We start from the raw sequence: 13,264 nt of genomic DNA on the forward strand, positions 1-13,264 counted from the left end.
TGTGTGTGTGTGTGTGTGTGTGTGTGTGTGTGTGTGGAGGGTAGGGTAGGGTGCGTATATGTTTGGCTGCTCTGCTTTGGGTTTTGGGTCGGCGTGGGGCTTCATCCTCCAGCTCTGTATTTCTTATGGGTTTTCTTTGTGGGGTGCGCTTGTTTTGATTCGGGGAGAGATCATAGTGCAAAAAAACGAAAAAAAACAAGCGCTCACCTCAGGTCAGCTGTTACTGCTCACTAATAATTCCCACCTCCGAGCCGAGAGCTCCAAACATCTAACCCCTCCCCTACGATGCCGTCACCTTCAACCCACCGTCATGTGAGTACCACTGCATTAAACTCCAGTCGGCAAAGTGTAATCAGGACTAGACTGGAGCACACCACCTGATTAAAAGGAAGGCGTTGATGTTGTTGGCATGATTTGTGAGGCCATTAAGGGGCTAAGGCCACTCCTTTGATCAACTAACCACTTAAGCGTCACCTGCTAACCGCTCTCTTGCTTCCCACTAACACCGGTGACTCGTGTGCTCTCCTTGATGTGCGTTTGTCAGCGAAGCGACCTCGGGTCATGCCCGAGGCGCCCATTCTCTGACCTCACCTGGGTAACATCATGCATCTCCTGACTCATAGCTGATGGGGACCACGTGGTAGCCATCCCTCTGCGTTAGCCCAGGCATGGTCTCATTGGGGAAAACAATGGCTTGGCTCCTAGCAGACGGCTAGCTGCGTGGAGCTGGCCAAGATCTGGCAAGCAGCCTCAATGTCATCTGGAGGACATCTCCTCCATCACTGGCCCCCAGCTCTTAGTTTAATGAGCATCAGATAAAAGCATCAATAGTCTTAGTCACCCCGCCCCACCTCCCGCACCACCACGCCTGGTCCTCCCCCCACTATCAGACCGGCAACGCTCCTGAAAGCTTTCCGGGACGGCTGGCACACTGCCATATACCCCTCTTTGCATTGGTCTCTCTTCAGTTAAAACAAAAATGAAAACAAGGGGACATGAATTTGTTCGGTTGGGGCCTCGCTGTGTGGTTCCATTAAATACACGCCGCTCCCCCTTGACATCTCATCCTCCCGGACACTTTCCGTGATGGGGTTTAATCTGTTCTCCACAACCTGCGTCATTCACCGTAACCGCCGGGTTACCGTGGTCTGATGTAATTCAGCATCCCCCGCTCCTCCTGCCCTCTGGGTTGCTTTAGTCATCGATTTTTACACAATTCTTACGTCAACCTCTTTAGCCGTTGCAGGGAAACCCAATTACCACACAGCCATGTTTTCTTTTTTGCTGACGCAGTGCAAAATGCGTGGGTTTACTTAGGGGAGGAATTCATTTCTCACGCGTGTGCCATAAATCAGTGGCTTATCGGCCGTAGAGGCGGAAAAGTGCACAACTAGCGCCGTCCCATTCTCCCGGTGGTCTTCCGTATGCTAAGGGCCTGTCATGGCTGATGTGGTGGGTGGTTTACGAGGGGTCGGGTCACATCCCTATCGGCACCCCAGTGATGGACGGTTATTAGCCCTCTATTTGTTCTATAGTTCCTATGGTTCTCGCATGGGATATTTTTTCTTCAACGAGCCACTCTGAGAAAGTGTCTTTGTTCATGGAACGGGTCGATCTTTCGGTATACAGTGTATTTTAACAAGTTCTGCCAATCTGAGGCTAATAAGATCCTTTGTGTCTGGTGTATACATGCGAGTACAATGAGCCTAGTGTTTGGTTTGAATGGGATTTTGTGTTTAGTTAAACCTGCACTATGCAAGTCTTTCCATTTGAAGCCTCTAGTGAGTGGTCGCTGCAGTTCCAGCTGGTTCATTTTAAGACATCACTGTCGTCTGACATTTTCCCGGCGTGGGGCAATAGTGGTGGGGGGGCAACCAGAATGAAGTGTTATAGTCATGGAGTCACATAGCGCAAGTGTGAAGTACAAATATAAAACTTTTGATACAAGAGGCTTTTTGACACCTCTTGCTCCTGTCTGGCTCTGGTTTCAGGACGCCGTCAGCATGACCGCCGCGGACGAGCTCAGTAGCAGCGTGAGCGAAGACACGGGGTTTTGCAGTGCCCCCCCGCTGCCCTCTGACCCCCTGGATCTCTGCGACCTCCCGGACTCGCAGGACCCCCAGGACGAGCTGGACCCGGCCCCCCCTCCCACGCCGGCCCATGACACTCCGCCGGGGGGGTACCTGTGTGAGGACGAGCCCCACCGGGCGCTGCCGCTGCCCATGGCCCTGACGCCACTCCCGTCGCTGCCCGACAGCCCCTGCGGCTCAGTGTGTGAGGAGGACGTGACCCTGGCCCTGAAGGAGCTGGACGAGCGCTGTGAGGAGGAGGAGGCCGACTTCTCAGACATGTCCAGGTGAGCGCAGCGAGGAGGTCCTCGTGAAGAAGTAGTAGAGTCAGGGAGCAGGGCTTAAAGGCCGTCGTCAGCAGGCGGCCTTTGCACCTCATACAGCATCGCTGTGACTGCCCGCATCCTCACTCAGTCAGGCCTGCACATAATTTAAAAAATATATATAATAATAATAAGTGATCGAGTTACAGAAAACTCGGTCAAGAAAGATGAGAAGAATTCATAGAATTCAAAGGCAAACCCATGCATCTAGTTTGCTTAGAAACGATATCAGTCATTAAAGATATCCACTTAAGTCGCCACTACAACTACTACAACTGCAATGAATATCATGCTTGTTGGGTTTGAGTTCATTGAGTTGTTGCACTTAATGTTGGGCCACGGGTTTTCAGTTTTGTGACATCATTGAATGATGATGTATGTGAGCCCTTTGCACTGCTAAAAATACTGACCATTCATGTGGCTGTTTGAGCATGGAAAACACAAAATGAATGTATGTTGGTTCAATTAACATACCGTACATAGGTTATGATTCCGGAAGATTTTTTAGGTAGTGGCCATCCCCAAAATGCACCAAAATACAGGAAATCATATCTACCAAATTCAAAATTGTAGGGGCAAAATAGGGCATGGCCTTGATGTTATTGGCTAACTTTCTCAAGTACTTTGTAAAGTCATCCCCTTATGCTATTGGTCAACTTTCAAGTACTTTGTAGAGCAACGTCTTGGTGCGATTTATCAACTTTCTCAAGTACTTTGTAGAGCAATGCCTTGATGCTATCGGTTAACTTTCTCAAGTCTTTGGCTTTGTTTACTAAGCAATTAAGCGCTTTGGGAAAACTTTTTCCAGTTTTGTAGAGCCTTAAGGTCATTGGTTAAGTGTCATTGTCTCATAGAGCAAGATTTAGGCTATCAGCAAAGCTGTCTCATGTTCTGTTAAGGCTTTCGGGAAAGCAACGCGTTAAGGCTTTCAGGTATGTTTCTCAGGTCTTTATCGACCCGAGAAAGTGCTTCAACCAGCAGTGCTTTTAGGACATTACCAAGCTGCCTGAGGTCCTCATAAAGAAATTCATTGAATCCATCACTTCAGGGCCCTTGGTAAGCTGTCTCGGGTCCTCATAGTGCAATGTTTAAGTCAAATCCATCAGCAATACTTTTAGACCATTGGTCAGCTGTTCACTAATGATCTTGGGTGAGGTTCTGAAATCCCACCAGTTGGGTTGGGATGGGCTGGTGTTTGAGTGTGAACGCTGAGATTCGTGATAAGATACTTCACACTGTGCTCTTTTGGGTTTGTCCGAAACAAACCCCTCTAAAAGTGGTGTGGTGACACGGGGCCGCCCTGTCTGGTTCCTCTCCCGGGAGCAGCAGGCCTAAGTTTGAAGGTTGTCCGGCAAGCTCCTCCTGAAGGTGGGCCAACGGAGACTGGAGGACAATGAGCCCAGCCAGGGACACAAATCAAACTGTGAACCGCTCTGCAGAAAGGAGTTCTGCCAAACCCTTAAAAACGAACGCCAGGCTCAGCAAGTTGTCTAACACATAATGAAGCAATGTTCTTAGGGACTTTAGAAGAAAGGATTTTTTGCTTCATAGCTCTTTCACTTATTTTATGCAAATTGGATTTAGTACCTAATATTTCAAATATTAATGTAAAATAACGAAATGAGTGTGGTGGTCGAGTATGGTGGTTGTCAATTGTTTACGAAAGAGTGTTGGGTATTCAGTTTCTGTCTGAGTTGCACTATTAAGCTGAGGATGCGTGTACAAACATAGCCTGAGAAGCATTTGGCCTCCTTTGAGAAAGGGTTTGTTCCAGCAAGTTGCATTAGAAACATACAGGGAGTTCTGATGTAACAGGGATTTTCGCATTTAAATGCACCACCACAGTTAAACACTAAAGTCCTTCACTGAGTGGAGAGGGAAGGGGGCTGGGAGGACTTCAATAAAAGGGATGTCTGAAAGTAAAGTGTTTATGTGCCAAGAACGAAGGGGAGTGAGAGTGAGGGAGCGAGCTTGGGGCCTAGCTGTTATCCAGCTAGTTTATCGTGTAAGTGTGTGTGTGTAGCAGTGAGGTTCTCGACACACTCCTTGCACTGCTGTGTGGGACGGTAGCATCGCGCTTTTGCAGTTTGCCATCGCAGCGCTATCGTGCTGCAGAGCACAGAACGAGAAACGGAGAGCAAGAGACACAGAGCAAAAGAGAGAGAGGCTGTTTGAGGTGAGGATGAGGACAGAAACAGTGACTGCTACAGCGCTCGGCAGCACTGGCTTTCGCTACTTCTACTCTGTCTGCTTCTTCAGGCTCTTTGGTCCCACTGGCCTGTGAGTATGTTGGGAGTCGGAGAGAGGAACGCGGGCATTTGCATGCTAAATTGCTAATAACTCAGTGTGTTGTTTTTCTGCCGGGGCACTGCAGTAGAATAGAGCTTAAAATAGACTGCAGGGAGAGAAGGGAAGGGCGGGGGAGAGAGTAGCAGCAGGAGGACGGAGGGGAGGGGGGAGAGCAACATGTGCATTTGTTTTGCTGTTGGCTTTGTTCTCCATTAGCTCTGTGTTAGCTATAGGGTTAGCACTGTACTCTGTTAGTGACACGCTCCCTCTGTTAGCATTGTTCTCCTTGTTAGCTCAGCGTTAGCTCTTTGTTAGCGTTACTTTTAGCTCTGTGTAAGCTTTACTATGCATCATCTTTGTTGTTTATTTTAGCTATGTAGCTATGTGCTCCCAGTGTTATCTCTTTGTTATCGCTGTTAGCGTTGTCTTGGCTCTGTGCTTCCTGTGTTTGATCTTCTAGAGCTTTTAGAGCTGTGTTAGCTCTGCGTCAGCTCTGTGGCAGCACTTTGTTAGCGCAGTGAAAGTTCTCTTAGCCCTTTCTTAATGCTGTCGTGCTTCCTGTGTGTTCTGTAGTCAAGATGACTGTGAGACGGAAGGCTTCCCAGAGATCCAGCCCTCTCCGCCCCCCTCGCCTTTCCTCTCGGCCATCTTGGCCGCCTTCCAACCCGTCGCCTATGACAATGAGGAGGACGCCTGGCGTTGCCACGTCAACCAGATGTTGTCCGACACCGACGGCTCCTCTGCCGTTTACACATTCCACGTGTTCTCTCGACTCTTCCAGGTGAGAGGAGGTTGGAGTGTGTGTGTTTGTATTGTTTATTGTCTGTTATATTTTTGTATTCTGTCCTTAGCCCCATGTCTTTGGGCAGGTAGTGATTGTTGTTGTTTATTATTGTTGTTGTCTACCACAGAACATCCAGAGGAAGTTTGGCTCCATCACCCACTCGGCCGTCAGGTTCCTAGGGGAGCGGCTCCAGCGAATGGGCAACCAGTTCCTCAGCTCCCTTGAAGTCATGACCTCTCACTCCAACTGTCCCACCGTGCTGCTGGATGCCGAGACGGTGAGAACACCTGCTCTTTTATTTTGGTTTTTTAAACTCAAATAATGAAATGGTTGAGTCTTAGAATACTGCCACACTGTCATTCATTTATTCGGCTTTCTTTGAGTGCACCGGTTCAAAATAGGTTGTACAAGTCACAAGTTTTTCTCTTCAACGCAGCCTAAATCTTCTGCTTTATCCCTTTCAGTTAATGAAGCCTGGAGCAATATGGCAATTGTACTTTTATCATTCCATGTGATGTATTGCTGTAGAAGTTTAAGAAGCTACAGAAAGCTTAATTTAGTGATTTGTATCCTAAGATGCACTTTGTCTCCTCTGTCCTATCTCCTGCCTCTTCTATCCTATATTCTGTCTCCTCTGTCCTGTCTCCCGTGGGTGCAGCTGTTGTCCTGTGGCCTTCTGGAGACGTTGAAGTTCAGTGTGCTTGAGCTGCAGGAGCATCTGGACACCTATAACGGCAAGAGAGAGGCTGCTGAGCAGGTGAGCACCTTCATACTCTTCTCATCCTCGTCTTCCTCCTCAGTCACCCATCACTGTCCGTCCTTGAATGTAAATAAAGCGTTGAAGAATATTAGAAAAAAGTCGTCTGTCTGGTCCAGTGGTCTGTTTGTCTCTCTGAGCTGTCTCTGATTGAAAGTCCGTCCGGGTGTGGCAGAGTTATCATCATACTACGTCAGATGCATGACTCCTGCCTGGCAGATAAAAATAGTGCTCTGCTGCTAAACGAGTTATGGAGGCCTGGTGGTGGTGGTGGTGGTGGGTGCTAGAGGGGGCGGTGAGATTGCAAAGGCTGCTGGGATGCGGGGAGACTAATTGAATGAGGCAGTGCCAGTCCTGAGGGCCGCCCTCCTCCACACTACCTCCTCCTCCACACTACCTCCCTCTCCCCACTATCTTCTGAGACCCTCCCCCGCCGCTGCAATGTAGCAGACCTCCTTTAATTCGCTAAGTACAACACTTTTATTAAATCTAGCCCTGCCCCCTCCTAGCAGTTTTACACACACACCACGGACATACACACACCACGCTACGCACACATGATGGGGGAAGGGGAACTTTTCTTGAACTCACTGTTATTGGCTTCTCTCCCTCTCTCGTCCTGCTCTCCCTCCCTCTCTCTCTCTAATCCTGCTACTCTCTTTATCTCCCTGCTTCTCTCGGTGCGTCTTTGCTATCTATCTTTCCCTCTCTCCATCTCTTTCACTGGTCAATCTTTTTCTAACCTATCTCCATCCAACTCTCCATCTTCTCATCTCCCTCCCTTTGCCTCTTATCTATTCCATCTCTCGGTATCCTTCTCTCTATCTCCTCTTTCTGACTCTCTATCCAATCTCTCTCTCTCTCTCTCTCTCTCTCTCTCTCTCTCTCTCTCTCTCTCTCTCTCTCTCTCTCTCTCTCTCTCTCTCTCTCTCTCTCTCTCTCTCTCTCTCTCTGCCTCTCTCTTGCTCTATCTCCATCTCCTCACTTTCTCTTTCTGTCCCCATCCCCATTATTATCCCCCCTTCATGTCCATGTCTTTCCCTTTCCCTATTTCTCCCTTTCTCATATCTCTGTCTCCCCTTTTGCCCCTCTCCCCTCCATTGCTCTGTTTCTCCCTCTGTACCTCTCCTGATCTCCAGTGGCTGGAGAACTGCAGGAAGACGTTTGGAGATAAAGATGGCTGCCAGCGGGGGAACACCCAGGCCCAGGTAGGGACCGCAGCCCACCAAGTTGCATCACATGTCCAACAGACTACAAAAGACAACACTAGTTTCAGTGCTTGAATAAAGACCTAATTTCAATCAAGATGTTCTTAAATAAAATCCACCTCAATATTTAATAACGGCTTCAAATTTAATAAAGACCTTAAGCCCTGAGTACCTGATTTGAATAAATGCCTAATTTAAATAAGATCGCCCCTGCCAAATATCTTGTTTTGTCCGAGGCCTAATTGATCATCATTTCCAGGAAGACAACAGGAAATGACAGAATAATCCAATTGGGGCTCAGGCTGAGGGTTACAGAGTCCAAACAGAGGGGTGATGGCCCAGGCTGTCTTACTGTTATCTTACTGCTCGCATCTTTAAGCTGTCACTTTAGCCAAGAGCTGGCATACGACAGACTGCTGTAAGATAGATGTACATCTTGGATACGCCTGCTGTCTTGCTGTGTCTCTCTACCCTCCCTTTCTCTCCTATTGTCTTGATGTGTCTACCTCCTCTCTCCTACTGTACATACTGTCTTGCTGTACCTGATTTTGTTCTTTTCTGATGTCTACTTGTGCCCTTGGTTCACCAGATAAGCATGAGGGGACCAGGCTTTAGCTCCTCTGCAGGCAAGAGGAATGCTAGCTAGCTTAAGAATTGTACTGGCTAGCCTTGCACTCACAAGCTTCCTGAATATTAGCTGGCTAGCATATTACTGGCTAGTTAAACACTTGTTGGTTAGCAGAGCTCTGGCTCGCCTATCACTCGCTAGCTACCTGAGCACTGCACTCTCAGAATTCTGGCTAGCTTAGCGCCAGCTGGCAGAGCACTTGCTGGCTTAAAGAGCTCTGGCTAGTAGTGTGTTAACAAGCAAAACATTTGCTGTCTAGCAAATGTCTCTGGCTAGCTAAACACTCACTGGCTTCTAGTCGTTAGCACTGCCAGCTAACCACTGGCTAGTTAATCACTTTGTTATGTGGCACGGTGCTATGTGAGCTGCTATGTTTAAGCACACTAATTCTTGATTCTTCTTCCTCTCCTGTGTTGTTTGTGGTTTTTGTTGTGTGACCTGCTCGCCTTCTTGCTTAGCACATGGAGAATCTAGCAGTAAGTGGTTCTCATACCGTGAACTCTTATCACCATAATCATTCCATCCAGACCCAACCTCGCTCACCGTATCATCTCTGGCTTCATTTGAGCGGCTGCCCAGCAGACCGGCATCCTTCTCCATCTTTATTTAACCGTGCTTCACCCTTCCCCAATGCAATCCTGCTCAAGTTCTTTAGTGGCTCTGTTAGGGCAACTGGTTGCATCAGATCCCCCTCTCACCTTCATCATCCAGGGGTGTTGCCGTGGGTTAACCGGACTGAAGGATGAGGGAGAGCATCGCTGTTTACTTTACTTTCATCCTGCATGCGTTACTCCTCCGTCCCCATGGTTTCTTGTCATCATGTGATCCTTTATTAGATGTTTACGTGTGTTAGGAAACTGGATTATTTTGGGGTGTTTTGGTCGAAAGGACCCACCTGTTGCTCACTGCTGCCCCCCTCCATGTCCTCCATGGTCACATTAACCCCTTCATCAGCTGGCCATCTTCCTCATCTGATCGCTTCCCCTACCCCTCCCTCCCTCTAATCCAGGATCCACTTCTGTCCAATCATGTCACATCTGCCTAAATCATGTGACCCTGTGAGTTCTGTGGAGTTTGTGAGTGATTTTAGAATTGACTTTCTCTCTCCCTCCACCCACCCTCTACTCTCTCTCTACAGGAGTTGGAGTTGTGTCGCCGGCTCTACAAGCTCCATTTCCAGCTGCTGCTGCTGTTCCAGGCGTACTGCAAGCTCATCAGCAGGGTAGAAACCATCAAGAGGGAGGCAGAGGTAGCCCACCGTTCACCCACCGTGGATATTTCATCCGTCTCATTCCCCTCCTTACACACACTAAAATACTTTTAGATGACACAAATCGTCTTACAATACTCCGAATGCAAACATTTTAGCCTGGGAATCAAAGCCCCAACCCTGAGAGCGTACATGCATTATTCTACCAGTTGAGTCGACAACAAATCAAACCCAGAGCCTTTCAGTGTTGGTGCTGTTCTCTACCAGAGCTGGGCTGACCACAGGATCATGACTTCATGGTCCTTAATGGTTTCCAGTAAAAGCCAGAATGACACCAGCAGCTCTCTGGGTCTCGGTGTGCCGTAGATCTCTCCTGGATACCTGATTTACTGTTTACTATTCATGAGTCATTTAGCTGAAGCTTTTATCAAAGTGATTTACAGTGAATATGTATATACATGTAATTTAAAGAGCAGGAATGCCTCCAGGTAGACTGCAGACAGTGGGGTTCAAAACCCAGAACCTTTCAGAATGGAGCAGTGAACAGTCTAACCACGACACTGTCCTATCATCGTAACACGGCACATTCCTCACAATGTCTTTGTGAACTTCTGCATTTACAGTTTTTTTTGTTCAATCCTGAACTCCTGCCATGGCAGTACATCTTGGAGCAGGAATGTAGATGGACCGATCGATCGGAGAGAGGGTTCAGTTGGTCGCTATCTAAGCCATCGCTCCCCCTCTCTGTGTTTTATAGCTCTTGGAGGGCTCTTTAATCAGATCAAAGCTCTTTATGAGATTACATTCTCCTGGCATGGCCTTATAGGCTGGCTCTCCCAGTTAATCACTGGTCAATGCTGAGGAGAATGGCCGCTGTGACGTCTGTCCCCACTTTAAACATGGACGCTGTTATCAGTGCATAGAAGTCAGTGTTTGTCACTGTCTTTCCCTTCCGTCTAATCAACGGTCTACCTCTCGGTCTTTCTTAATGTCTGCCTACCTATCTGTCTCTGTTGGACTTCCTGTCCGTTCATCTTTCTGCTTATGTTTTCTTATGTCTGTCTGACTTCCTGTCTGTCTCTTATCAGGTGACCAACATGTCAGATGAGCTGGCTCTTCTGGAGGGCTGTCTGAAGGAGGCGGAGACAGGAAGTGAGGGACAGGAGGTGATCTGTCTCTCGGACGACACGCAGACCAACACCGAGACGGCCATCCAGTCGCTGGTCGAGACCCTGAGAGCTAGAGATTTCACCTCTGCCCTAAACCAGGTCAAAGTCTTCAGGTAGGTCCTCCACTCACACCTGAAATGATCTCAAATTAAACAGGAACACCATGCTTGAGCACATGTGTAGAGTTTGCTGCCACCTAAAGGTTAAAAACAATGAACATGAGCACTTATTTCTTTTTCGATTAATTCAAGCGCATAATATCCTTGCAGAATACCAAGAGAGGTTTGACACAAGATAAATGATTAACATGGATAAAAAGTAGTTTGATTATAACTATATATGCGATAACATATATATTTGGATGAATGGGCGGATGATATATATATCATTTGCTTTAGTCCTAGAAAGACCAAGAAGTGTCATTTTATCCCCACAACTCTGCCAGCGATTAAAATTCGTCCTGCAGAAGGGTCTGGAGAAGAGCAATACATTTCTTTCTGCTTCTGATACGTTTTTGCGGGAGCCAATCACCAAGCTGGCTTTTCCCCCTGGCACGCTATTGACAGGTTTAACACAATGACGACAGGGAAGCAACGGCAAGCAGCCAATTGCGTACAGAGTCTTTTGTACTAGGCCCGTTGATCACGCCTCTTGTGCTGAAGAAAATTACAGCAGCCTCCCCAGAACAACGTGCAAACTACGATTGAGCTTGGCCTGACAATAGCCAGGCTCCCCCGCAATGTTAAGTGTTGTGTTGTTTGACCTCTAGATGGCAGCAAATTAACAGTGCATATAGTTTCTCTTTAATAACTCCCACAACACTGGCGACCAGAAGCAGGGCTCTAACCCCGGACCTCTCTGCCCCCCTACCAGGTCCCTCTGGCCCAGCGACATCTTCGGCAGCGACGCAGACGACGCGGTGCAGACCCTGCTGCACATCTACTTCCGCCACCATACGCTGGGGCAGACGGGCTGCCTGGCAGTGCTGGGAGGCAGCGGAGACCTCTCTCAGGCCAGCCGACGCCTCATGGAGCTCAACCTGCAGATCCGTCAGGCACTCAGCCAGGAGCAGGGACCTGCCCGCCTCACCCGGCCCTCCATGGTCAGCGTGGGGCTGTGAAACGTATCAAACGCACCCTCCCTCAACATAGACACACACTCTGATGCTCCCTGGAAGTGGGGGTGGCCCTGGGGAGAGATGGGTGGCTGAGGCCAGCTTCTGATTGGACAAGATAATAAGACTTTTACCAATAAGGGCTAACGCACGCTTGGGAGGGGGGGGGGGGGGGGGCAGGTGGGGAAGGGGTACCTGTGACTCATCGGTCTAGGCGATGACATCACCGAGTCCCCTCCCCCTCCCCTCCCCCCCTCCCCGGACTGATGCGCACTCTGCAAATTCAGCTGCAATAAGGGATGCGCCGGAGCTGACGTAGCCGGAGAAACGGGCGGCGGAGACGATGCGTACACGACAGATTTTATTTTTTCTTATCTCGTTGCTTTTGGTTGAGTGGTACAGAGCTGTGTGTGTGTGTGTGTGTGTGTGTGTGTGTGTGTGTGTGTGTGTGTGTGTGTGTGTGTGTGTGTGTGTGTGTGTGTGTGTGTGTGTGTGTGTGTGTGTGTGTGTGTGTGTGTGTGTGTGTGGCGAAAGGAAGGAGAGGGATGCTGTCCTGTCCACTTCTTTAAGCAAAAGCATAAAACATTTAAAAAGAAAAAAAGAAAGGGTTTTCAAAAGCATGCTTGAAAGAGAAAGCACTGCAAGAGTATTTTTTTGGGGAGAAATGTATTTTTTAGTAGTGCTACTATCCTAGGTTGTAAATGTTTGGGTATTTAACATGTAACCCCGAGGGGGGGGGGGGGGGCGCGCTGTGTTCCCCCTGCAGCTGTAAAAAGAGAAATATATCCGTTTATTGACCCGCGACTCTTTAACCAAATAAGTAGCTGCCTTCTAGAGACTTGTAACAGTGTGCTGTGTATTGGATACTCTGGTATACACACACCTATACATACACACATCTATACATACATACATACATACACACACAGAAAACTGCATTTAATTGCACACGAGTGCAGACCGGCTCCGGCTCACACGGCGGAGGAATGTGCGTAACTTATTGTACTCTGTATATATTTTAGAAGGTGTATAGTGTAAAAGCAGTATTTTTTTGTGTAATGCACTGTTAACCTGAGTGCGACCGGATTGAAGGGAGGGTACTCTACTGTTGAAGTCCAGTCACACACTTAACAAAACCTTTTCCCAAACCCTGGCTTGCTTGATGCTTGTAAACTGGGCTGGGAGTCTTATTTTTTTTTTTTGGGGGAGGGGGTGGGGGAGGCGGGGTTTAACCAAATCTCGACCAATGAAAATGGCGACGGTGGCTTGTAGCCTCTCTCCTATTGGACGGCCGCAGCCTATCCTCGCTGAGTCCTATGCATTCCTTTTTCCACTGTGATCCTGCCCCCCCTCTCCCTCCCCCCCTCCCGCTCTGTCCCGGTAGTGGCAGGGGACGGTTTGCGCTCAGAGGAAGGTCCTCTCGGCACATTGTAACAATCACTGTAGTCTCCACAGAGCTTCTTGGCTTGCCTGCTAGATTTAAAAATGCTGTTATTAAAAATGGATATATTATTTACCTGGAAGAGATGCATTATATATATATACACACACGATTCTCAGCAGCCTTCACTCGGGACAAATAAAATTGATAAAGGAAACATGTCCAGGTGTTGCGGCTCATTTCTACTCTGAACGGATGGACCGCTTGTGAATGCATAAGCTGTAGGCTTCTAGGGCAGAGTGCAAGGTATTCAATGGATTTGTCTTTTGAAA

General features: G+C 48.3%; 1 protein-coding gene across 13 annotated transcripts in view; it reads left to right on the forward strand.

Moving 5' to 3' along the window:
* fryl (furry homolog, like) overlaps positions 1-13,153 on the forward strand; it is a 74,177-nt gene extending 61,024 nt beyond the window's left edge. For 11 of the 13 annotated variants that reach the window (XM_060066999.1, XM_060067000.1, XM_060066993.1 and 8 more), the window contains 9 exons: positions 1,992-2,356; positions 5,255-5,462; positions 5,593-5,742; positions 6,124-6,222; positions 7,362-7,430; positions 8,517-8,534; positions 9,197-9,307; positions 10,357-10,550; positions 11,311-13,153. In XM_060066999.1, the coding sequence (XP_059922982.1) occupies positions 1,992-2,356; positions 5,255-5,462; positions 5,593-5,742; positions 6,124-6,222; positions 7,362-7,430; positions 8,517-8,534; positions 9,197-9,307; positions 10,357-10,550; positions 11,311-11,557 (1,461 nt within the window). In that variant the 3' untranslated portion in view covers positions 11,558-13,153. The remainder of the gene's footprint in view (positions 1-1,991; positions 2,357-5,254; positions 5,463-5,592; positions 5,743-6,123; positions 6,223-7,361; positions 7,431-8,516; positions 8,535-9,196; positions 9,308-10,356; positions 10,551-11,310) is intronic. The other 2 variants (XM_060066992.1, XM_060067001.1) reach the window with 1 other exon arrangement.
* The last annotated feature ends 111 nt before the right edge of the window (positions 13,154-13,264 follow it).

This window comes from Gadus macrocephalus, chromosome 12 (genome assembly GCF_031168955.1).
Source record: "Gadus macrocephalus chromosome 12, ASM3116895v1".
Taxonomy (NCBI): Eukaryota; Metazoa; Chordata; class Actinopteri; order Gadiformes; family Gadidae; genus Gadus; species Gadus macrocephalus.